This window comes from Palaemon carinicauda, chromosome 24 (assembly GCF_036898095.1).
Source record: "Palaemon carinicauda isolate YSFRI2023 chromosome 24, ASM3689809v2, whole genome shotgun sequence".
NCBI classification, from domain to species: Eukaryota; Metazoa; Arthropoda; class Malacostraca; order Decapoda; family Palaemonidae; genus Palaemon; species Palaemon carinicauda.
In genome coordinates this window covers 76,757,582-76,782,821 of record NC_090748.1, presented here as the reverse complement: position 1 = coordinate 76,782,821, position 25,240 = coordinate 76,757,582, and the positions used below count along the sequence as shown (strand labels likewise).

The 25,240-nt window shown below is 43.9% G+C and overlaps 1 protein-coding gene across 1 annotated transcript in view; it reads left to right on the top strand.

Annotated features, from left to right (window-relative positions):
- The window catches only part of tweek (transmembrane protein KIAA1109 homolog tweek), a 789,520-nt gene that overhangs the window by 332,072 nt on the left and 432,208 nt on the right, over positions 1 to 25,240 (top strand). The window contains 5 exon segments of the mRNA XM_068348609.1: positions 1,785 to 1,995; positions 2,599 to 2,778; positions 3,280 to 3,537; positions 9,121 to 9,240; positions 15,644 to 15,877. Coding sequence (XP_068204710.1) covers positions 1,785 to 1,995; positions 2,599 to 2,778; positions 3,280 to 3,537; positions 9,121 to 9,240; positions 15,644 to 15,877 — 1,003 coding nt within the window.

Below are 25,240 nucleotides of genomic sequence, written 5' to 3'. Positions count from 1 at the left end.
ATGTTAGACAGGTTCGAACCACTTCAATCAGCCTCCCTGAAAGATCTCACCTTTAAGACTCTTTTCCTGATATGCTTTACCAGCTAAAAGAGTCAGTGAGATTCATGCCTTCAGCAAGAACATCGGATTTTCATCCGAAACGGCTACATGTTCTACATCTTGGTTTTCTAGCCAAACACGAGCTGCCTTCTCGGCCTTGACCAATATCGTTCGTTATTCCAAACTTATCGATATGGTTGGAAAGGAACTAGAAAGAGTATTATGTCCTGTAGAGCTCTTAAGTTCTTTTTTAAAAACCTTTATGAGGCCCGTCTGAAGCTTTATGGTGTTCAGTTAAGAATTCATCTTTGCCTATGTCAGAGAATTCTTTATCCTATTATTTTCAGACTGTTAATACGAGAAGCTCATTCCCTTCTGAATGAGGAAGACCAAGCTTGGCTGAAGGTAAGGACACACGAAGTTAGAGCTATCACAACTTCCGTGACCTTTTAATAAAATAGATCTCTGCAAAATATTTTCGACGCAACCTTTTGGAAAAGCTAATCAGTGTTCGCGTCTTTTATCTTAAGAATGTCCAGTCTCTTTACGAGAACTGCTACACTCTGGGACCATTCGTAGCAACGAGTGCAGTAGTGGTGGGGGCTCCACCACTACAATTCCCTAATTCCAGAACCTTTTTAATCTTTCTCTTGAAATATTTCTGGGTTGTCCGGAAGGCTAAGAAGCCTTCCGCATCCTGGTTGATTTGGCGGGTGGTCAAATTCTTTCTTGAGAAGCGCCTAGATTAGAGGTTGTGATGAGGTCCTTTAGTATGGGTTGCAGCCCTTAATACTTCAGCACCTAGGAGTCGCTCAGCATCCTAAGAGGATCGCTAGGCTCAGTAAGGAAGACGTACTTAAAAAGGCAGAGTAATGGTTCAAGTCGACTTCCTTACCAGGTACTTATTTATTTTATGTTTGTTATTTTGAATAACGGCTAAAATAAGATACGGGATACTTAGCTTCTTTGTTAACATGTATGCTGGTCTCCACCCACCACCCTGGGTGTGAATCAGCTATATGATCATCGGGTAAGATTAATATTGAAAAATGTTATTTTCATTAGTAAAATAAATTTTTGAATATACTTACCCGATGATCATGAATTTAAGGACCCTCCCTTCCTCCCCATAGAGAACCAGTGGACCGAGGAGAAAATTGAGTTCTTGTTGACAAGAAGTACTTGAGTACCTGCTCACAGATGGCGCTGTTGTGTACACCCCCACCTGTATAGCGATCGCTGGCGTATCCCGACCGTAGATTTCTGTTGGGCAACAGAGTTGACAGCTACATGATCATCGGGTAAGTATATTCAAAAATTTATTTTACTAATGAAAATAACATTTTTATACAATATTAAGTTGGTAAATGTAACAGGAAAATTTGTATGTACATGAATAATTTTTATACTAGACATTGTGTATGGTATGCTATTGGCTGAAGAAAGTAAAACATGTGACTAGTATACTGATAGAAAAATAGTAGCATGTGTTTCAATAAGGAAGAACACAGTATAAGTATTGCCTTTCATGAAATAATTATGTAAAATAATTGAGAATAAAGGGAATATAAGGATTTAATTGTTGATAAATAACTAAAATAGTTTGTATGGAAAATTATTATATTGTGCCAGTAATTTATTTTGGTCACACTAAAACCAGGATCATATGGCATTACCAGAAATAGTAAAATGCTTGAAGGATATTGGACAAAAACTTTAAATATTTTATTAATTTTATTTCCAAGTGCTGATGAAAACCATAGGAGTGCTCATCACAGAAGCCGCAGTAGAAATAGCAGCAGTAGCAGCACTCAGAGTAATAGCAGTTGCAGTAGTAGTGGTCACAGTGCTAGCCTAGACCACAGCCAAGCATCACTACTACACTCTGGAGCATATGACTCTTCTAGAGCTTCTGAAAATGAACATCTTTTGAGATCCAAGAAGAAGAGAGTTCAGGTATGTTCATAATGATTCAGACAAAATAATTAAAATCAGCATAAAATGAGTAATATTCTTTCTTTTATGTTTTTTACTTACAGTACAGTACTTTAGTTGATTCTTCAGTTATATTATTTTACTTCAATTGATTCTTTAATCATATTTTCTACTCACTTGGATTGATTCTTCAGTTATATTTCTACTTACTTTAATTGATTCTTCAGTTATATTTTTTACTTTAATTTATTCTTCAGTTATATATTTTACTTGAATTGATTCTTTTCAAATTATGAAAAAATTTCTCAAATTAATGAATATATGAACATAGAATAAGAAGTAGGATCCAAACGAAATATTTTGTAAAATAATGCAATACTAGCTAAATATACTAAAAGAAAGACCTATTTGAAATGGTATACAATAATCTTAAAAATAATCATAAGGTTCAGTCTTCTTGTTTTCTTTCTTGATGAATAAGTTTTGATTTGAGAGATGGTTAGAAGCCCTTTGTGTATCTTTAGAACTGAAACAAATATTTGTCTCAGTTTCTGTGTAAAAATATGCCGAGCAAAATGGCGTTTTGTTCCACCCTAAAAATGTATTGTAAAAATCTTTCACCAGTCTGCAGTTGATTGTAGTGGTGATAGCAGCTCAGAGGTCATTAGTGTGTCAAGTACGTCTTTCATTTCTGCCGTGTCATCTCAAGAAGATATTGCTCTTGTTGATCTTCATATGCAGCTCAACAAACCTATTACAGAATCTCCATTACTGATGTCCTCTTATGTAAATCACATGACACAGGTTGGTAAAAATAGTTTTCTAATGAGAAAGGTATTTTATCTATCAAGCTATTTACATTATTGTGTACAGTACAGTATTATCAAATTTTGGAATAGAATGTGCTGTTATTATAATGGGGTATTAGGACTTTTAAGTGCTTGGAAATATTGTATTTATGCATGGAAATTATCATGTTTTGTTTTAATATTATCAAGATAATTGAAGTATAAAAAGAAAAAATAACCAGGAATTTATAATCTTAAATGGACTACTTTATTATTAAATTTTTTTTTGGTGAAGAGTACTTCAGATGAATAAATTGTTTAGTAATGCATGAATGACATCAGCAAAATATGAATGGAGACAGGGCCTTTGAGCAAACTATGTATAAAAAGTGACCTATTTATTTAGGAACAATAGTGATTTAGGGTGTGTGATGTGAATGAGAATTAGTGAAACATTCATTATCATAAGACTGGTTAAAAAAAGACATCTTTCCATTACTTTTTTCTTTTTATTCAGCTTCGATGTCTAAACTGGGATGCTGCAGTCCCAAGTTTCACTGCCTGTAACTGCAGTTCTCCCGATTGCCACACTCCTGTCTTTGAGAAAATCAGTGAAGGGTTTACAGCTATAAGAATGGTTGAAGGCAATAGGCCAGTTCCTCCTCGATCTCCACAACCACCATCTGGGCGAACTCCATCTCACCCTTATACATGGGATACTCCAGTTTTTACATGGGGTGATACACAAGAGGAGTCGGGTCATGATGACTCACAGGTAATGTTTCTTCACATCTGGTTATTTTTATTTATTTTACTGAAGCTTACTATGTTTATTTTTAATAATCCTTCTCACTATTGAACAGTGTACAATGTATAGGAGAATAAAGACCCTTTGAAATTTTGTTAGATAGTAGAGATGTTTTCTTGCAAGTAAAATGTAGAGAGATTTATTGAGAGGATGCCATTTTTCAAGACTATTTTGTTTGACTGACAAATCTATTACCTACATTATCCCTATTTTGAGGGTGTTCATAAATCATAGAAAATTCATTCTCACATCTATCCTCATATCACCTAGAACATTCTTCACTCCATCCAGCCACCCTAACCTTGGCCTTCCTCTTGTACTTCCATCAACTCTTGTATTCATCACCTTCCATCAGCAGACAGCCATTTTCCATTCTCTCTACATGGCCAAACCACCTTAGCACATTCATGTCTACTCTAGCGGCTAATTAATTTCTTACACCCGTTCTCACCCTCACTACTTCGTTCCCAACCCTATCTAATCGAGATACACGAGCCATACTCCTCAAACACTTCATCTCGAACACATTCAATTTCTGTCTCTCCGTCACTTTCATTCCCTACAACTCTGATTCATACATCACAGTTGGTACAATCACTTTCCCATACAGAACTCTTTACATTCATTCCTAACTCTCTATTCTTTACCATTTCCTTCACTACCCCCAACTCTTTACATCCTTCATTCACTCTGATGTATATCTGCTTCCATTTCACCATTGCAACAACAACAGACCCTAAGTACTTAAAATTATTACTTCCTCAAGTAACTTTCCATTCAGCATGACATGAGCTCCATCCTCCCTTCTCATACATATAACTTTACTCCTACCCACATTAACTCTTAACTTCCTAATTCTGTTTCTAATCGACCCAGCTTCTCCAAGTCTGCAACCAATACCCTATCATTTGCAAATAATAACTGATTCACCTTCCACTCATGATCACTCTTATCCATCAGTTTCAATCCTCGATCAAGCACTCGAGCATTCACCTCCCTCAAAACTCCATCAGCAAACAAATTGAACAACCATGGTGACATCACATAGCCCTGTCTCAGTCCTGCTCTCACTGGAAACCATATCTTAAGACACGCTTTAATGCCTATGTATAAACTCTTCACTGCACTATTTCCCTATAGCCTCATCATACTCCTCACCATTTCCCTATCAACTCTATTATAAATGCAACATACACCTCCTTTCTGTTTGCTAAATATTTCTTGCATATCTACCTAACTGTAAAAATCTGATCCATACATCCCCTACCTCTTCTAAAACCACCCTGTATTTCTAAGATTGCATCCTATGTTTTTTCCTTAATCCTTTTAATTAGTGGTAGTCAATTTTTTTAGGAAAATAAAACTAATTGACCAATTCAAATGAAATTTTATTTGCTAATAGAAAGCATGCCTACTAACGTGTGTAGAAAGTTTCATGAAGATCCGTGTAAAAGAAAAAAAAAAAAGAAAATAAGTAAAATTTGCAGTAAATTTCCCCACTTTTTGAAGTAACACTCCATCTACAAATATCAAGATATTGACTTTTGAAAGTTGCTATAGAAAGAAGAACTTTCAAGTAATAGATACGCAAAATGGTTTCTTCAAAAAGGTGAAAATAACTGTAAAAAATATTTTTGAAGTTGCACTTTTTGGCATCAATAAAATATTTGTGATTAAATAAGAAAAACAAATAGTAAAAATTAAAATATAAAAAAATGCCCTTTGTTAAATCAAAGCCCTGTCATTGCCAATAATAATGAAAAAAAACTGCACATGAATATCTCAAAAAATAAAGATATAGTGTCAATTTAAATGACGATAACTTACTTTTGAGTTTTGGGCATTTAAAGTTTAAAAAGCTCCAGCGGCGTACTCTGAGAGATCCTTTCTTACTATCTTCCTCCTCATCTTCCTTCTTATTGGCGTGTCCATTCTTTCGTCCAACATGTATAGTTGCCAGTATACCTATTTTTACCTATTTTATTACGCAAATTCTTAATAAATAACAAATAAAACGTGAAATATAACTATTTTGACATATACTACGCATTGTTTACTACCCGCTAAGAGCACGTCAAAGCTATTATAAAATAATAAAATAAAATACTTAGAGGTAAGATTTCGCCATGAAACTTCTGGACAATGTTACCAAAGCGTTGGAGAATTTTTCTCTGTATTTAACTCATATACCAGAATTTTTCGATTTTTGGCCTCGGAAACCTTATCCTTGCCCCTTGTACACTTTTCTAACAGCACTCAACAAACTAATACCCCCTTAATTACAACACTCATCCACATCTCCCTTACCTTTGTATAGCGGAACAATACACACACACCCAGTCCACTGTTACCATTTACTACATAAAACACTATATATTAAACACTCTCACTAACCATTCAAGTACAGTCACACCCCCTTCCTTTAACATCTCGGCCATCACACTGTCAATACTAGGTGCTTTTCCTGCTCGCATTTCATATAATGCTCTCTTCACTTCCTCTCTTGTAATCTCTCTCTCTCATTCTCATATCCTATCCTCATCCCCCATCACTGGCACCTCAACACCTGTAACACCAATTATATCTACCTCCCTATTATCCTCACATTTAACAACCTTTCAAAATATTCAATCTACCTTTTTTTTTGCATACTCTCCATTCAATAACCTTCCATTTTCATCTTTCACTGTCTCTTTATTTCTCAATCCATCCTTCCTTACTCTCTTCACTTCTCTCCAAAACTTCTTATTCTCTTCATACGAACGACCCAATCCCTGACCCAACTTCCAGTCAGTCGTCCTCTTTGCCTCAGCTCCTTTATGTTTACTTTCACATTTTTCTCTCTATGTTGATCATATCTATTCTTCTCTACACTATTAATCTGCAGCCGTTCTTCAAATGCCCCCTTTTTCTATTCCACTTTTGTCTTAACTCCTTCATTCCACCATTCACTACCTTTCTTCATGCTGCCTCCAACAATCCTCTTGCCACACACATCACTTGCTATCCCAATAAAATTTTCTTTTACTAACTTCGACTCCTCCTCTAGATCACCAGTTTCTCTCATTTTCATGCAGTCATATGCCACTTCCGGCCATCCTTGATAGTCACTTTTTACCTTTGGTTTTTTCAACTCCAACCATTCACTACCTCTCTTTTACATCTTCCCTACTATTTTGCAACAAATTTTCCTTCTACCAAAAAATAATCAGACATACCATTAGCCTTACTCCTAAATACATGCACATCCTTCAGTTTTCCAAACATCCTTCTTGTTATCCACACACACAATTCATTAGTGCCCTTTCTATTACTCTTCCACTTGCCACTCTTACCTATGTATACTTGTTATTATCTTTCTTTTTGAAAAAAAACTACAACTTATCATCAGCTCCTGTTCAACACACATCTACCAGTCTCTGACCACTCATTTTCACCTGGTATGCCACACACTTCCCAATGACATCTATCTCTCCAGCACTCACTCTGGCACTTAAGTCACTTATCACAACTACATAATTCCTTTTACCCAGTCCATCTACACACCTAGTTAATTCATACCAGAATTCATTCCGCTCTTCTTCACTTTTCTCACAACCTGGCTCATACCCTTTAACAAAAGCCCTACATTCCCTACCCAACCTAACTCTTGACCGCATTAACCTAGTTGATACCTCCTTCCATTCCACTATTTTACCTGTCATCCATTCACTCAGCAATAAGGCCACATCCTCTCTTGCTCTTCCCCTTTCAATCTCAGATACTCCACCTGTCACTTCACCAAACATCACTTCACTCTTCCCTTTTATCTTTGTCTCATACAATGCCAATGTATCCATCATTCTATTCCAAAACATCTAATCTCACATCTTTTAATCGTTATCATACTACATCCACGCACATTCAGACACCCCAAAACTAGAGTGCGGGGAGCAGTCACTCTCCTCCAGCTCCTCCTCTTTGATAACTCATTGGAAGTAACTATACAGGAAAGGGGATTCCAAGTCCCCTCGTCCTGTTCCTTTTAGTCCCCTCTTACGACATGCAGGGATATGTTGGCGCTATTCTAAAATAAAGTAGAGAAACACAAAAAAATAAAATTTTTGCTATATAAATGCATGACTGACAAGGAAACTTGTGATGCAAGAATACCCTGGGGCAAACCACTGTCTCTGTTATTCACTCAGGTGGTTCATATTATATCTTACCTGCCCACTTTGTTTTCCCCCAGCCACCATCTTTGTCTACAGTATTAGTATTGGGTCTTTGTAGAGACATTATCTGTTGTCATCAAAGTTTAGTATTGGAGTTGCTGTGTTCAGTTCAGTAGAGCCTGAACCATCCTTGTGTCCCTAATACACATTGAGTGTAAAGAAAGCATTAAAAGACACGGAAAGAGGGAAAACAGCAGTAGAAGATGGCCTAACAATTGATTTAATAAGAAATGGAGGAGATTTCATAGTAAGAAAACTTGCTGAATCCGTGCTTTGCATGTTGAAACATGAGCTCTGAGACATGGATGACAATAATTCTTTGTTTTTTTTAAGTTGTATCTGATTCCCTTTTCTAGCCTTTAACAGGAAAGTTCTTGGAGATCACACAGCACCTCCCCCCAAAATAGGGTTTGACTTCATCAAAACCTCCTCATTTATCTCCAAATTTATCCATACAAAACTGTTCATACTCTTAAGAAATTACCTCTGAAAAAAATATTTTAAAGCTATTAAATAATTCCATGCCACAACACTCCTGGGTATTATTATTTAGATGTAATATAAAAAGTCTTTGTAACTCAAACCTGTTTTATTTTTTAGGTTTATGGCGCACCTCATTAACTTGAAATGTGTCTGTTTAGAAGACATTACTATCTAATAAATGGTCTTAATAGGTAACAAGTATTGTACTTTTTTATAATTTAAATTGTTATTAGGATAATGAAATAAGTTATTACTGTCTAAAGCCAGGATTGCTCATCGAAATATTGAATGCCTCATTTCTTAATCAGTTTTAACAAATTTATCACTTGAAGCAAATGGAGGAGTTATAACTAAGTGCCCTCCCAAAAATACATGGATAAAACTAAACTGTACTTGCCTTTCCTATCCACAGGAGTATTGTTGCTTAGCTAAGAGATTTAATTTTGTGATAACGGTATGTTCTTTTTTGTTCACCATTATTACATCATTCATTAGTCACAGCCTGGATTCTCATAGAACTAGTACATGGAGTTTGTTTGTAGTGAGGGGTTAGGATCAGACTTAAGATATAGTTGGAGCTCTTTAAAAGATAAGTGGACAGAGACCACAAGGAGTGGAGTTTGCAAAAGATGGATAGCAGTATAGTTGGAATTTAAAGGTTGCTATACAGAATGTATTGCATTACTCTTTACCATGTGCATAGAAAGGAAAATTGCAGGGCATAAACCAACATGGTGCTCTTGCTTTGGAAGGAGATTGGACTTTTTATTACCATTATATTTTTTGTAGATTTTTTCACAAAATTCATGTAGATAGTATTCTTAGAGGAAAAATAATTTTTTTCACTTAACAGGAAATGGTAGGCGTTTGTGATGCCAATACTACCCGAACTACTGTAGTCATTAAGCTGAAGAAAGATGTGGATATAATGTTGTCACCCATGGCTCTTGAATCTACTCAACTTTTCATTGAGGTTTGATATACTGTAGATATTTTTCTGTCAAATGCAGCTTTTATAAGTGACTATATTTCACAAAGTATAGTATATATGTACATACTGTATATGGTAATTATATGATGCCCATTTTTAAAGATTGTGAAGTCTATGTTAAAATAAGATTGTTCCAACACGGTTACTTACCTAGAACTACCTTCTTAGGAGTTACTGGTAACTCTACCTAACCGACCAGCTTTTTGTATAGTTTACCCTCTTTCCGTTTTCTACGGGGTCAACCTCAGGCAGTGTGATACGTGCCCTGAGGTGACCCGGGGTCGGGCAGCGTGCTAGCTCAGGTCGAATCGCCAGTAAGTTTCTGGTCGCGGCGTGATCAACATCTCGCCGCGCTCTCTCTTACCTTGTGCGACCCTTTGTGTCCCCCGATCCTTTGTGCTTACCGCGTGTTACCCACGTGTTTCCCTTTCACTTTCCATTTGCATCCTTGTGTCTCTGGGTGTATTAGCGTTGCGTTATGGATCAACCTGAGATTGATCCCCACTCCTTGTGCTCCACGTGTAGGGGGAAAGTGTGTTCCCCTGCCTCTACGTGCCCGGAGTGTGCTAACTGGAGGGAAATCCAGTGGGTGCTCTTCGGGACTAAGAAGAAGGCGGCTAAGAAGTCGCCTAAGGAATCCAGTGTTTCGTCGCCTGTGGTTTCCCCAGACGTCTCGGCAGACCGTAGCTCCCGTCCTTCTTCCCCTACCCAGAGTAGGGGACGAGGTAAGTCTGTTGCGGGGAAGAGGCCCATTGCCCTTCCCCAAGAGTCTAATATTCCTGTGGGGGAAGTGTCTAGTGTGGGGCAGGCATGTGTGGGGCCTGAGAGTAGTGCGGGAGTGTGAGTAGGAGGCGAGGTCCTGGTGCCCGCAGGTCCCGTCTCCTCGGAAGATCCTATGTGGGGGAAACCAAGTGTGGATTCTTCCCCGGCATCATGGCGTATTTCAGGTACTTCAACCGCTCCCTTGTCTACGTTACCCCCCGTGTTTCTGCAGCCTCCCACACCTGAGAAACGTCGAGGTTTCCCCCCCCCGCAGTCTTGGACGTTTCATCTAAGAAGAAAGCCAACGAGCAAGTCCAAGGAGTGGGTGAACATCACAGTGCCCCGGAGCGAGCTGTTTAAGGTTACCACAGCCGCGGCCGCTTCCGGGTGGCTCCCTAGAGCCTCGCCTTCTGTGTCTCATCCTCCTACCTCCTCCTTCGGACCAGTCGCCCGGCAAGAGGGGTCGAACCAGGCTCCCCGTGTAGTGACTAACCCAACGGTGGCCTTAGGAAGGACATACGTCTTATGAAGGAAGGCTTAGCGTCGTCCACGGGCACCTTGGAGGCCTTCCTATAGCACCAAGGGCGCCCGTCGGTCCGCATGGATCCCCCATCCACGGAGTCCCCCGTGGAAGAAGGTACTCCCATGACGGATACCTTCGTCCCCACGGGGCAGCCCATACCACGGGTATCTTATGAAGGAAGGCTTAGCGTCGACCGCGGGCACCTTGGAGGCCTTCCTAAAGCACCAAGGGCGCCCTTCGGTCCGCATGGATCCCCCATCCACGGAGTCCCCCGTGGCACAAAGTACTTCCATGACGGATACCTTCGTCCCTACGGGGCAGCCCATACCACGTGCAGACTCGTCCAGCGTTGCCTTTCCCACCGTCACGGAGTACCCCCGTATGGAGGAACTGGTGGCGGACGACCTGGTGGAAGGAGGGGAGTGCTCGTCTGACGACATCTCCTACCGTAAGGTTCTGGCCCTAATTCGTCGACACCACCGATTAGACGAACCTAAGCCCTCAGCAGCAAAGGCCGGGCTCTCCGGACTGTCCATAATGATCGTCAACCCTGTGCAACAAAAGCCTTCATTGTCTCTCCCTCTCACTCTGGACGTGAAGTTGGGGATGGAGAAAATAGATAGCTACCTGGCAGGACTGGGGGAGGCCCCCAGAAGCCAGAGTTCCTCCAAACTGCTTTTAGGGCTGAAATCACAGAAACGTTTCTACGTCCCATTGGGGCATCGCGGCGGACCCTGTGCGGTAGAACAGCGGTGACCTCACTGAACCAGGGAGCCTCGGAAGACAGGTCCACCACTGCCCCCGTGTGCTTTTCCCCGTCAGAAGCCTCTATGATCGAGGACATGGCACAGGACCTTGTCTACATGTCATCCTGGTTGGATTGGTGGTCTTGCGACTTGGTGGGGTTTCAGGCGTCCCACGACCTCTCCCTTCCAGACAATCAGGCCACGCTGAAGGAGCTAGTTAGTTCAGGAGGCAAGGCCTTTAAGTTTTTGTCGTCCCAGTCCCTGTCTATAGCTATGAACTGGGTACTTAGAAAGAGGGATACTGCCCTTAGCAAGTTGGTGCGGAAGTTACCGGACAGAGAAGCTAGGAGACTGAGGAATTCCTCCGTGTGGGGAAACAACATTTTCCCCATCAAATTGGTGGAGGATACGATGGAGAAAGTGAGGAGGGTGAGAGACACGGACCTTAGGCCCCCCCTCCCTATGAGGAAGCCCGTGTTTAGAGGAGCCTCAGCGGACGTCCCTCACTCCTCCCAGTCCGCCCCTTTGCTGCCTCGAAGAGACCCACCGTCAGCTCCTTGGCTTCAAACCTCTCAGCAGCCCACCCGTAGGACCAACGCAGCCCCTCAGTCAGCCTTCAGACCCTCCTACAGTAACTCTAGGAGAGGTCTCTCTGGCCGCTCCTCCAGAAGGAGGTAGGAAGAGAGGCCCCCTACTCCTTTAGGAGCCCCTTGTAGGGGGATGCCTCAGACATTTTTGGCAAACATGGCGGGATCTCGGTGCGGATCCCTGGACGGTGACGGTCCTGAAAGAGGGCTACAGATTCCCTTTTCCTAGAAGAGCCTCCCCCTCTCATCCCAGCCCATCGGGCCGAGTGGCTGGTTCCAAAGGACCCCTTGAAGAAGTCGGCACTACAAGAGGAAGTAGCGTCCATGATTGCCAAGGGAGATTTAGAGCCAGTGGAGAACCCCGGCCCGGGTTTCTTCAGCAGGCTCTTCCTTGTGGAGGAATCGATAGGAGGGTGGAGGCCGGTCATAGATCTCTCAGCCCTCAACAAGTTCTTCTCAAAGACGGACTTCAAAATGGACACCCCCAAGACAGTGCTCGCAGCCTTGAGGGAGGGGGATTTCCTCATGTCTCTCGACCTCAAGGATGCCTATGGTCCCCGTGCACCCCTCCAGCAGGAAGTTCCTCAGAATCAAGTGTGAGTCCAGTGTCCTGCAGTTCAAAACCCTGTGCTTCGGCCTTTCGACGGCCCCGTAGGTGTTCACGATGGTGTTCACCACGATCTCGGCATGGGCACGAGAAAGGCATACGACTGCTCAGGTACCTGGACGACTGGTTGCTTCTTTCTGCCTCAAGGGAACAACTGAAGGAGCAAGGCGTTATGTTGCTCGACCTCTGCAGGGTAATAGGGATCACGGTCAACCTAGGAGAGTCCCAACTAGTCCCCAGCACCAGAATGACTTACTTGGGGATGGTCCTGGACACCCAGTTAGTAAGAGCCTTCCCCTCAGGGGAGAGGTTAGCCAACCTGGAACATATCCTTCAACCCTTCCTGACGGGACAACCCTGGAGGGCCAAGGACGGGCAGAAGTTACTGGGTCATCTGGTTTCGCTGGAAAAATTAGTACCGCAAGGGAGACTCAGGCTCCCCCGGTACAGTGGAATCTGAAGGAGTCGTGGACCCAAGGCAAGGAGCCCCACAAAATAGTCCTAGTCCTCCCGAAGACGGGAGAGACCCTTCTTTGGTGGAACATCAGGTCGAACACAGAGAAGGGAATGCCCTTCGCCCCCGATCCCCCGGAGATGCTGTTGTTCACGGACGCATCGAAGGAGGGTTGGGGAGCACACCTGCTAGGGGAATCAACAAAAAGGCAGTGGTCCAGCGAGGAGGCGTCTCTCCATATAAACATCCTGGAGATGATAGCGGTTCTGAGGGCGTGTTGACAGTTCGTGCACTTCCTGCGAGGAAACACTGTGGCGTTAATGTGCGACAACGCCACAGTAGGGGTGTGTGTAAAGAAAGAGGGAGGCATGAAGTCAAGGGTCCTATGCGCCCTAGCCACGGAACTGTTAGAGTGGGCGACTGAAGAAGGGATAGAACTGACGTCAAGGTTCATCCCAGGAAAGAGGAACGTGATGGCCGACGGCCTCAGCAGGGCGGGTCAAGTGATAGGTTCAGAGTGGACCCTACACCCGGAGGTAGATCGGGCAGTCATCCTAATGTGGGGCTCCCCAGTGATAGACTTATTCGCCACACGTCTGAACGCCCAACTCCCCGTGTTCTGTTCTCCGATCCCAGACCCGTCAGCAGCGTTCGAGGACGCCTTCCAACATCCCTGGGACGACCTCGATGTGTACGCCTTCCCTCCCTTCAGTTTGATCAGGCAAGTGTTGAATAGAGTGAGAGTGTCGTCCAACCTGTCGATGACTTTGGTATCGCCCTGGTGGCCGGAGAGAGATTAGTTCGCAGACCTAAAAGAATTAGATCTTCGTCCTCCTTGGCCGCTTCCGAACAGGCCAGACCTCCTGCGTCAACCTCACTTTCACAGGTGGCACGAAAACCCTCGATCCCTCCGCCTTCACGCGTGGAGGTTATCGAGAAGCTCCTGAAGAAGGAAGGATACTCATCGAGAACCGCGGCGAGGATGTTGGGTTATCTACGGCGTTCCTCGGCAGTAGTCTACCAGGCAAAGTGGACAGTCTTCGTGAAGTGGTGTGTGTCCAAGAACATCAGGCCCTTAGGGGCGTCGATCCAGGACATTGCAGACTTTCTGGTGTACCTGAGAGACGACGTGGGTTCGTCCATTCCGGCCATCAAAGGAGTTCGAGCAGCCCTAGGTCAAGTCTTCCTTCTTAGGGGCATTGACTTGGGAGCCTCAAGGCACATCTCTATGCTCATCCGCAGTTTTGAACAATCATGTCCCCCCAGGAGGTACGGGTTCCGCAGTGGGACCTAGCCAGAGTTCTCAAGGTTCGGTCAGAGCCACCCTTCGAACCTCTCAGGGACGTACTAGACAGGGAACTCACCCTTAAAACAGCATTTCTTTTAGCCCTGGCCTCAGCGAAAAGAGTTAGAGAGTTACACGGCCTCTCTTACGAGGTCTCACGCTCCAAAGGGTGGAGAGAAGTTACCTTTAGGTCCGTCCCTAGCTTTGTGGCGAAGACGCAGAACCCGGCGTATTGGGATCCTCGGTTTGATGGTTTTTCGGTGCCAACCATCCCTCGCTCCGACAACCCGAAGGATCTACTCTTATGTCCCGTGAGAACAGTAAGAAAATACCTGGAGAGGACCGCAAAATTCCGCCCTCAGATCAAAAAATTTATTCATCTCAACAGGCCGGGTGAAGAAACCGATCTCGAAGAACTCTATCTCTTTCTGGCTGCGACAGGTGATAAAGAGGGCCTACAAGGCTTCTGGGACTCCTCTCCCAGGAAAACCAAGGCCACATGATATTAGAGGTCTGAGCACCTCCCTGGCCTTTGAGAAAAACATGGCTGTGCGAAAGATCCTGAAGGCTGGGACCTGGTCTAGACAGTCCACCTTCACGGAACACTATCTCAAAGGTTGCTCGAGGAAATCCTTGGACAGGTTTTCCATTGGCCCAATCATTTCGGCCCTTCAAGAGATCTAAGGTCATAGCCCCAGGGTAACCGGGGGTGTTAATGCCAAGAGACACTAGTTCCTTCCCTAACCTTACCCCCCTTTTCTTCCTTCCCCGGACTCTCCGGGCCAGGAAGATGTTGAAAAGACCTTAGTCACTTAAAGGAACGCCCTTCAAGAGGACATGTATCGGAGTTGGTTTTGAAAAGGTAAGCCATTAGACACTAAGTGAGTGTTTTGGATAGTTTCCCCTACTTTTTGTGCAGTTTTCTAGTGGTCGTGGAACCAAGACCTCCTTAGAGGTTCCCTCTCTCGCGTGCCTCCCCGTCGACTTCTGATCCCTGCCGGACACTCCCACCTCCTAAAGTGTAAGTCTCCTAAGAAGGTAGTTCTAGGTAAGTAACCGTGTTGGAACAAATCACAAATTTTTAAGTAATTTGTATTTTTCCTAACATACTGTACTTACCTAGAACTACCTTCGGGTTATGGCCTACCTATCCTTCCCCGAGAACCTGCAGGATTGAGTAGTACCTGTTCCAACGAAACTTACTGACGATTCGACCTGAGCTAGCACGCTGCCCGACCCCGGGTCGCCTCAGGGCACGTATCACACTGCCTGAGGTTGACCCCGTAGAAAACGGAAAGAGGGTAAACTTTACAAAAAGCTGGTCGGTTAGGTAGGGTTACCAGTAACTCCTAAGAAGGTAGTTCTAGGTAAGTGTGTTAGGAAAAATACAAATTACTTAAAAATAATTTATTTTTTTTTAGGCATTAACACCTGTGCTAGAGACTCTTCACCCTCTCTCAATCGTAAATGCAGCACATAGGCGTTCATTATCAGCTGTTGCTGGTCAAAATACCTTGAAGAAAGAACGTTACATGTACTGGTCACGTCTTCGTGACAAAAAGGTTGCTGGTACACCAGAGCAATCTGCAGTGTTAAGCACCACATATCAAGAAAGCTGCTTTCAACAGATGCAAGGTCAAGTTACCATGCCACGAGTAAGTATACAGTATATTATTTTATTAGAATATTTTCTTCCTTGTCATCTAACTTATTCTAATCCTTATTATCATGACACTTCTTTTAAAAATCAATTACAAAATGAGTATTTACACTGGTAATGTCAGCCATCATGTTTTTTTTTTATTAAGCCAAGTGATTTCTAGATCAGTTTATCTTCATACTTTTTGAGTATTTTTCTTATTTCTCAATGAAGTTTGTTAACAGGTGATTCTGTACAGTCAGCCATTAACTTTCTTAGGAATTGGGTAAAGGAGATTCCTGTGAATATAGAAAATTCACAAATATCTGCTACCAGTGTTACTAATCTCTAATACCTCTTATATCCTTATAAAATCAACACACTTTATCAACAGCTTTATGTACTGTATATGCAGCCAAATCTAGTCAATACTATCATAGAAAATTGTTTAATGAAATTTGCTTTTATGCTTTAAACATGTATTGAAGTTGAAAAAAAAATTATAAACATACTATTCATCCATCCTTCCACATTCAAAAGAAACTCCCCGCCCATACCCCATCCCTCCTTGACACTTTTAATTTTATGGAAAGGAGAAATTATTTGCTTGAATATTTTCCATGAATAAAAAAAATGGTAAGTCAAACTGCACATATCAGATATTCTATGATATCATTATACAAATAAGCTTAAAAAAGGAAGCCAGGTGGACTGCAGGCAAGTATTGAAATTGTCAATTTTGTTATTGAAATTCCATTTATTATAGCTCTAAAGAATTTTCTTTTTTTGAGAAATGTGTGATTTTACTAGGGATTCCTGTGCTATTCATTGCAAGAAAGAATATGTTTCATAAAAAATTACAAATTTAGAAGTAATTTGTATTTTTCCTAACAATACGAACCTGGAGCTATTTATAAGGGATACCTTCGGCGTAGCTGAAAGACGAGCCATTAGACATTTAGCGAGGGATAACTCCGCCAACAGCTAGTTAGCGGGTGGGTTGGGGGTAGCCTGCTACCCTGCTCACTCACTCACCTTGGCTGAGCACCCACTTTGCTTACAGGCAGGATTTTCTTGGGGATAGGTGCTGGCCGTCCAATCCGTATAAATAGCCCCCAATTTGTATCGTTAGGAAAAATACAAATTACTTCCAAATTTATCATTTATTCCATCACTGAACAAACCCTTGCTGTTTATAGGGGTTGACTTACCTCTTAGGAGAGTGAAAGTACGTGTCAACTGGCTCTTGACCCGGGGTTCTCTTCCTACTATATAAATCGTAAATGGTAGGAATCCTGCACCTCGCTAAAATTATCGTGCTATATACGACTATACTCAATTCTTTTTAGTGAGGCAGATTTGCACCGACTCGCAGGGGTGCCCTTTCAGCTCGGAAAAGTTTCCTGATCGCTTATTGGTTGAACAAGATAATTCTAACCAATCAGATTGCAGGAAACTTTTCCGAGGTAAAAAGGCACCGCTGCGAGTCAATGCAAATGCGCCTCATTAAGAAAAATTGAGTATAGTGTCCTGTGCAAGCTGTGTGTTTGTGACACTAGCAATGTCATTTGGTCTAGTAATAGGATCTTCGAGTCATAGGAATATTGGAGTACTTAGACCTTACCCAATCCCCCTCGCTAGCGGGATTGGGGACGTAACAAGTATTTTTTCTATACTAGGTTACACAAGGGAAATGGATCATACCTGTAGTGAGGTGAGGTCAGCTGTGCCGAGATCCATGGTGCGGATTCTTTAAGGGAGAGGAAGGTGAAGAAAAGAAGGAAGCCAAACATTTTAACTCTTTCACCCCCAGACTAACTTGGGTAACCTCAGCCCTCAATCCTCTGCTACTTGCCCATCAACGAGCTTTAAGGTATTTAGACCACTTGTGCAGCCACCATAGGACTATTGGAAAACATTTCCATGCTCCTCTGGGTTACGTCTTGCAGGTAGTGGGCAGTGAAGGTCGTCAGAAGCTTTCACATGCCCGCTTGCAATACCTGTGCCACAGAGTAGTTCTTTTTGAACGCCAGGGACGTTACAATCCCCCTGACATGATGAGCTCTGGGTCTTAGTGGTGGAGGAGGGTCAGGATTAATTGCCAGCTTGATGATCTTGTGAATCCATGATGAGATGATGTTTTGCATGACCTTCCCCATGCTGACAAAGAGTACCAACACAGGGGGCCAAGCTGTTGCTGTCCTTTTTAAGACTCCTTACTGGGCTAAGTACTAGTTGGTCTGGGTCTTCTGTTACAGAATGAAGACTCAATCCTGAAGGGCCCAGCTCTAGGATCTGCTACCCCTGGATTTTGAGATTTGGCAATAAACTCGGAGACGAAGCTGAGTACCTCTCCCCATGCAGTTCACTAATTCTCTTTGCTGAAGCCAGAGCGAGTAGGAACATCGTCTTCAGAGTAAGGTGACGATCTGATGCCTGGCATAATGGTTCATAGGGAGCTCCCTTCAGAGACTGGAAGACTCGAACCCCCTTACAAAGAGGCGGTCTAACTTCCGAGGAGGGACAGGTAATTAGGAGAGAAAGTTCTGAGGAGGAATTATCTACTCCCTTCAGTTTAAAGGCGAGACTCGAGGCTGAACGGTAGCCTTTCAGCACTGAAACCGAGACTCAAGGCTGAGCGGTAGCCTCTCACTGCTAAAATTGAGAGGAGCATTTCCTCCCGAAGGTTTACAAGGAACTCCCGCTATTGTTGGAATAGAGGCATCGAGGGTAGTGATACTCCTTCCACGTCACCAATCACAGAAAACAGACCACGTAGCCTGGTAGACTGACGCTGAAGAGAGTCTGAGGTGTCCTGCCATTCTTTCCGCAGCTCGTTGCAAAAATCCTCTCTGAGTGAGTAGATGCTGGACAGTCTCCAGGCATGAAGACAAAGCAAAGCTATGACTCTGTGGAAGATGTTGGCATGTGGTTGTTTGAGTAGTTTGTGTCGAGGAGGAAGTGCTTTCGTAAGCTCTGTCAAGAGCTGCAGAAGGTCCGGGGAACCACTTTGTGTGATGCCATAGCGGAGCTATTAATGTCATTGATAAGTTCTTGCTTATTCTGACTTTTTTTGAGGACTTTTCTCATCAGAAAGAATGGGGAAAATGCGTACACACTGATGTTTCTCATCAGAAAGAATGGGGAAAATGTGTACACAACGATGTTATCCCACCGATGTTGGAATACATCTTGCCAGAGAGTTTGTGGATCTGGAACTGGAGAGCAGTAGATTGGGTGCCTAAAATTCAGGGCTGTTGTGAACAGGTCCACAGTCTGGAAACCCCAGAAAGTCCGGACTTTACTGGCTACTAGGTAATTCAAAGACCACTCAGTGCCCACTATCTGAGTTGCTCTGCTCAGATCGTTAGCAAGTAGAGCAGACAGGGACACCAAGTTGTCTTCCGCCCATAGTGTCGCCAGGAACTGAAGGAACTGTTGAAGGGTAAGGAAGACGGCCCTCATATCCAAGAGATTTATATGCAGGTACTGTTCTGATTCGGACCAAAGGCTAGAGATGGTGTGGTGCAGCATATTAGCCCTCTCCCTTCTTTTGATGCATCCGGAAATAGCATCTGTTCCAGGGGAGGGACGAGAAGACCAACCCGTTTGCAAAAGTTCTCGGCTGCCACCCACCATCCAAAATCCGTCAGTACAGTACCTCTAACCATAGTTGAACCAGGGTGTCAGGGGAATCGCCTCCCTGATTCCACTGGGACTTGAGGCGCCACTGGAAGGATCATATCCTGAGGCAACCATTAGGTACTAGATGGCCTATGAGTTGCAACCAGCTCTGGGCTGGAAGCTCTTCTTGCCTGAGGAAGGGACCTGCTACCTTCCTCAACCTCTGAATTCTTTTGCCTGGTGGAAATGCTTTGTGCTGTATGGTGTCTATTATCATGCCTAGACTTTACTATGATCCCCAGATCTTGGCAAAGCCCTAGAAGCTGATCTCAGTGTTGAGGATGGGTAGACACTGAATCTGCTAGAATCAACCAGTAGTCCAGATATCTTAGGAGACGGATGCCGATTCTGTGAGCTCTAGATGACACTAGGGCAAACATTCTTGAAAACCTGAGGTTCCATGGAAAGACGAAACACCGTACCTTTGAAATGGTATTGCTTTTGGTCGAACATGATCCTTAGATACTTCCTTGAAGACGGATGGACTGGGATCCAGAAGTATGCGTCCTTGAGATCCAGTGTACACATGAAGTCCATTGGTCTTGTTGCTAGTCTGTCCGTGTCCGTAGTTTCCATTCTGAACGAAGTTTGTCTGACAAACTTGTTCATGGCCGAGAGATCGATGACTGGTCTCCAGCCTCCAGACTCCTTTTTCATAAAAAAGAGTCGGCTGAAGAAGCCTGTAAACCGTCGAGGACCTCTTGGAGAGCACCCTCTCCAATATGGTCTGAACTTCGGCCCAAAAGGACCAACTCCTTCGGGGATCCTATCGCGTAGATGCTTGCTGGGATTGGATTGAGTGAATGAGATGCGATACCCTGAACGAATCACCTTAACCGTCCAGGGCTCAGCCCCGTTCTGCAGCCAACTTTGCCAGCGGTTTTGCAGGCATCCCCCCACAGGTGGACAGGTGGGAGGATTCCCGTCCTAGCGGGAGCAGCTTCGTCCAGCTCTCTGTTACCTCTCCCTCCACGGAAGGACCTTAACCCTTTCCGGTTGTCCTGAAAGGGCTTCTTAGACACCATCTGTTGTTGTTGTTTTGGAACCATAGTCCTATTCGTCAGCAGTTGGGTGGAAGTTGTTTCTTTTGTAGGGGAGGTTGGTAGTATACCGTGATGTCAAATCCTTATGGAGGAGGGATTCCTGGTTTGACTTTCTCCGCCTCTCCGCCACCCACTTGACTTCTTCCGGGTCGAATAGTAAACTCCCCTCTAAAGAGAAGTTTCTCATCCTGTAAACCTCAGCTTGCGGGAGCTGTTAATGGAAACTTTCAATGATCGAGTCCCGTCTTTTCAGGATAGTATTCGCCTTTAGGTTAATAACCTGGTGAGAGAGGAATTTGATTGTCCTGGTGCCAGATAAAATAAAGGTCTCTATCGATGTCTTGGTGGACTCACGTACACAGCCATAAGTCCTCATCAAGTGTCTCACTGATCCCTATCAGAGATCCAGCCACAAATTAGCCTGCATAGCATACTTCGCAACCTTCTCCTCGTTGATGATTTCTGAAGCTGAGTAAGTGGCTGAGAGTCCCAACAATTTCTCAAAGGGAACCTTTCTTGTATGTGCCTCTATAGAGTGGTCTAGAGGTAATACCAGAAGATGCTCACTCATAACTTCATAATATCTCCGTTGCTGCACAAATAGCAGCAAGAGGAGCTTAGAGGAGGAGCCTGTTTGGAGGGAGCTAGTGGAGCTTGTAGCTTGAGACACTGCCTTCCTCCTGGCACTCTTCACCCCCTTCGACCAGGGCATAGCTGCATTGGCCCTCAGGGGTCTCTGGGTGCCCTAGACATGGTCTAGGACCTTGTCTTTTCTACTTTGAGGGGCTATCGATGGATTTGACAGCAGATTGATGGAGCTAATGTAGGCCAAGACCTGCCAGAAGGTGTGTTCTTACTCTCTCTACTCCGTTTCCATTAGCTCAGGGCTAGCAGCTTTAGGCAATAGATTGTCTTCAAATTTGTATTGTTCTTTCATCTCCAAGCTCTCACCCATAGGTGCCTGGGGTGAGTTGTAGTCGTCAAGGTAGGCCGTTGGCAGGGCGTCTTTTGCTGACGTCCTTGTTCGAGAGACTTGACCTCTCTTGCTGAGGTGCAGAAACTCTCGCTGAGGAATTAGGAATAGTAGACGAGTCCTTCGGTTCCCTGCAAGAGGGCAGGTATTCATCCAAAAGAGAAGGCTTTGTGGTCACATCTTTCCTGAGGGGTCGTTGTTCCTCTCCGGAGGGAGGAATGACGTCAGGCTGAGATGGAGGGCGAGACGCTTAACGGTACCACCTAAATAGGCATGAAACGGAAAGAGTCTGACAGGGAGAACACCCTGTCTTCCCAAGAGGGAGACGGTCTAATCCTTTTCCGTTTCCCCTTTGGTTTTACTGGTGCCACACGTACCTGTAAGGAGCTCCTAGACTTATCTGCAACTTTTTAAACACAAGACTTATCCGGTAGTTATATATATAGCTTACATCGCTGACGTCAACGGCAGAAAATTCGAAACTCTCGCCAACCGCCAGTTGAATAGCCAGGTGTACCACCCCTGCACCCTAGCGAGGTACCTGGGAACCATTCCAGTGACCCTCATATATTCCCTGCTGTCGCTAGCGGCGACACGTGAATTCTACTCCGTCATTACTGATCGTTTTTTTGGTGAAGTACAAATCTTTGGTTATTGACTCCCGCTTGTTTTTGATCTCGCTTTGGATATTTCTTGATTTTGTTTGGATTAGATGAATTTTGACCTTTGCTTTTCTGAATTCTCTTAAATTTTTCAAAATGGCCACCTCCCCCCCCTATTACTTTTAGGTTATGTGTGACTAGTGGGTGTAAGACCCGTATGGCTAAGGCCTCTCTTGACCCCCATTCTCTCTGTGTTGCATGTAGGGGTAAAGAGTGTGATTTAGGTGATCGCTGTGACGAATGTGTTTTGCTGTCAGAGCATGAATGGATTGATTTTGATAAATACAGACGTAAACTTGAAAGGGATAGATTGAGGCGTAGTTCTTCTCGCTCTTCTAGAGATATTTCCTCCTCCCATGTCATTAATCCTATTCCTTCACCTGTAGTGGTAGATCCTGATCCCACTATTGCAATTGCTAATGAACCTTCACTAAAAGATATGTTAATGGCGATTCAAGCTCTTGGCGCTAAAGTTGAATCTTTGGCTGCGGACAGGACACAGTTGATGTCCGATGTACGTCTTTTGAAAGGTGAAGGTTCAAGTGCAAGTGCAGTGAAGTTAAGTGCAGTGGAGGGTGCGCCTGCTCGTGTCTGTCGTCCTCCTAGTCCTAGACCTCTTCCAAGCTCCCCAACCCCTGGGAGAAGGAATGTCGAAAGGCGAAAGGAGACAAGAGGCTTTATCAAACGAGCAGTCGTCCCCGCGAACATACCTGTGGGCCCTCCCAGGACGTTCGCCCTCACCATCGGAAAGGTGAGGTTAAGTGTTTTTCGTCGTCTTCGGATGACCCCTTGCCTAAAAGAGGCTGGAAGCTCGCTTCCAGGCCTCTTAAGAGGTCCTATGATTCGGCCTATCGACGTCCTGCTAGTTCCAAGCCTGGATGCAGTCATTGGGATTCTCCAGAGCCTTTTGAAAGCCCCCCGATCAAACGTCCTTTTAAGACTCTGGACGTTTCCAAGGATCCTTCTCTGCACCCAGGACCAGGCTTTACCTCATTCCAAGCTCCCAAGCAGCCTTCAGAATGGATTTTGCCTTCTAGGCGCTCTATTCCGTTTAGCGGTGAGGAGAACGTTATGACCTCATCGCCGTTTTCACAACGTTCGGATCCTGACATTGTTTTTCTTCAAGACATGCAAAGCAGGTTCTCTTCCTTTATGCGACATTGTTTTTCTTCAAGACATGCAAAGCAGGTTCTCTTCCTTTATGCAATGATACCAGCGCAGCAACAAATCTCATATCAGCGATCGTGATCGGAGAAGTGAGCCAGGACGTGTTTCCGAGCGGCCTCGTAATCGAGGATCGGAGCTTCCTGCTAGCCTATACAAACGACCTTTAGGAAGCGACCGTGATCGTTCTCCTAAGTCCGCAGTCCACAGTTCTTTTATTGAACGTGATCGAGACTGTGTGCCTGTGCGTTCTTCTAAGAAAGACGTCGGACGTCCTGTTAAACAGGTTTTTGATCGCCCTTCGACTCAGGCTCCTGAACTTCCTACTGAACAGGCTGCCGATCCTCCTCAGGTTCAGACTGCCGAACGTCCTTGCAAACAGGCTGCCGAACGTCCTTTTAAACAGGCTGCCAAACGTCCTATCATTCAGGAAGTTTCCCTCTCCGCCAATTATTTTAGTGAGCGTCCTTCAGGTCGCATTTCCGGGATGGTTACAGTCGAACGAGTCGCTGAACAATGAGCGATTCGTAGTACCGATTGCTTGCCAGTAGTTGATAGCAAGCGTGTTTCTGAATATGATCTTGAACGTCCTTTCCCTGGTCATATTTCGGATGTTAGTTTGGATTACGAGGAGGAGCCTTATCCTTTTCAAGACATCGATGCGGTTCATGTACAGGAACTTCTCGTCTCTGATCGGGCTGATCGCGAGCGTTCGGTTGAGCCGCACGCGACTCTGCCGCCTGTTACTGTTCGCAATGAGCCTATTTCTATTGCGGTTGGCACTCAGGTTTTTTCTGATATTGATACCGCTCTTAACCCTACTGCTCCCGGAGGAACGTCGCTGGAGAAGGAAGTAAAAGCCCAGCTTTCTCCTTTGGAGTTTGATGACTTTTCAGAAGACGAGGACTCTGTTTCTTTCCGTCATTCGGCTGATCTTAAAAAACTTATGAGAGTTTTTACAGAAGAGTTTTCGGACTTTTTTGTGCCTATAGCTCCGCGCTCTCCTCCGTCTGAGTTTACTCTAGGCAAAGCCTCTAAGAAAGCCCGTTTTACTAAGATGGTTCTGTCACGTTCGTCCGAGAGAGCTCTTAAATTAATGGGTGACTGGTTACGGTCTAAGAAGGCCTTAGGAAAGACGTCTTTTTCCTTTCCTCCAGCTAAACTGGCTTCAAGGTTGAGCATCTGGTACGAGACGGGAGAAGTTCTCGGCTTGGGGATTCCTGCCTCTGCCCAGGGAGATTTCTCAATCCTCGTAGACGCTCCTCGTCAGTCGGCCATGAGGAAGACCAAAATTTTTTGGTCTACTTCAGAAATGGACCACCTTCTCAAAGGAATTTTTCGGGCCTTTGGAGTTTTTAACTTCCTAGACTGGACGCTGGGGGCCTTGGGTAAAAAAGTTGAGGCTTTTAAAGAGGGGGATACCTCTGCCCTGGTCCATTTGATGTCGTGCATGGACATGGCCTTGAGGGATGGCGCTAATGAACTTGTAGCTCTTTTTTCCGCAGGCATCCTTAACCTGTTAACCGTCCCTCTCCCTGACCGTTTTCGCTTTGTGAGCGTCACCCCCTATCCAGCGGATTGGTGCTTAAGCTTAGACCATGCGGTCTCATCTTCTTGATGCATTTTTTTTTTTATTATTCATTTCTTATGAACTTGTTTACTTTTTTTTATTATTTTTTTTTTATTTCTTTTCTTATTTCTTTTTTTTATAAATATACTCATTTAGTTATTGTTGAAATAATGAAGAAATTAGGTAAAAAAAAAATGCATGATTTCTTATATTTTTGTATTATTCATTTCTTATGAACTTGTTTACTTTACTTTTATGATTTTTGTATTTATTTTCTTATTTT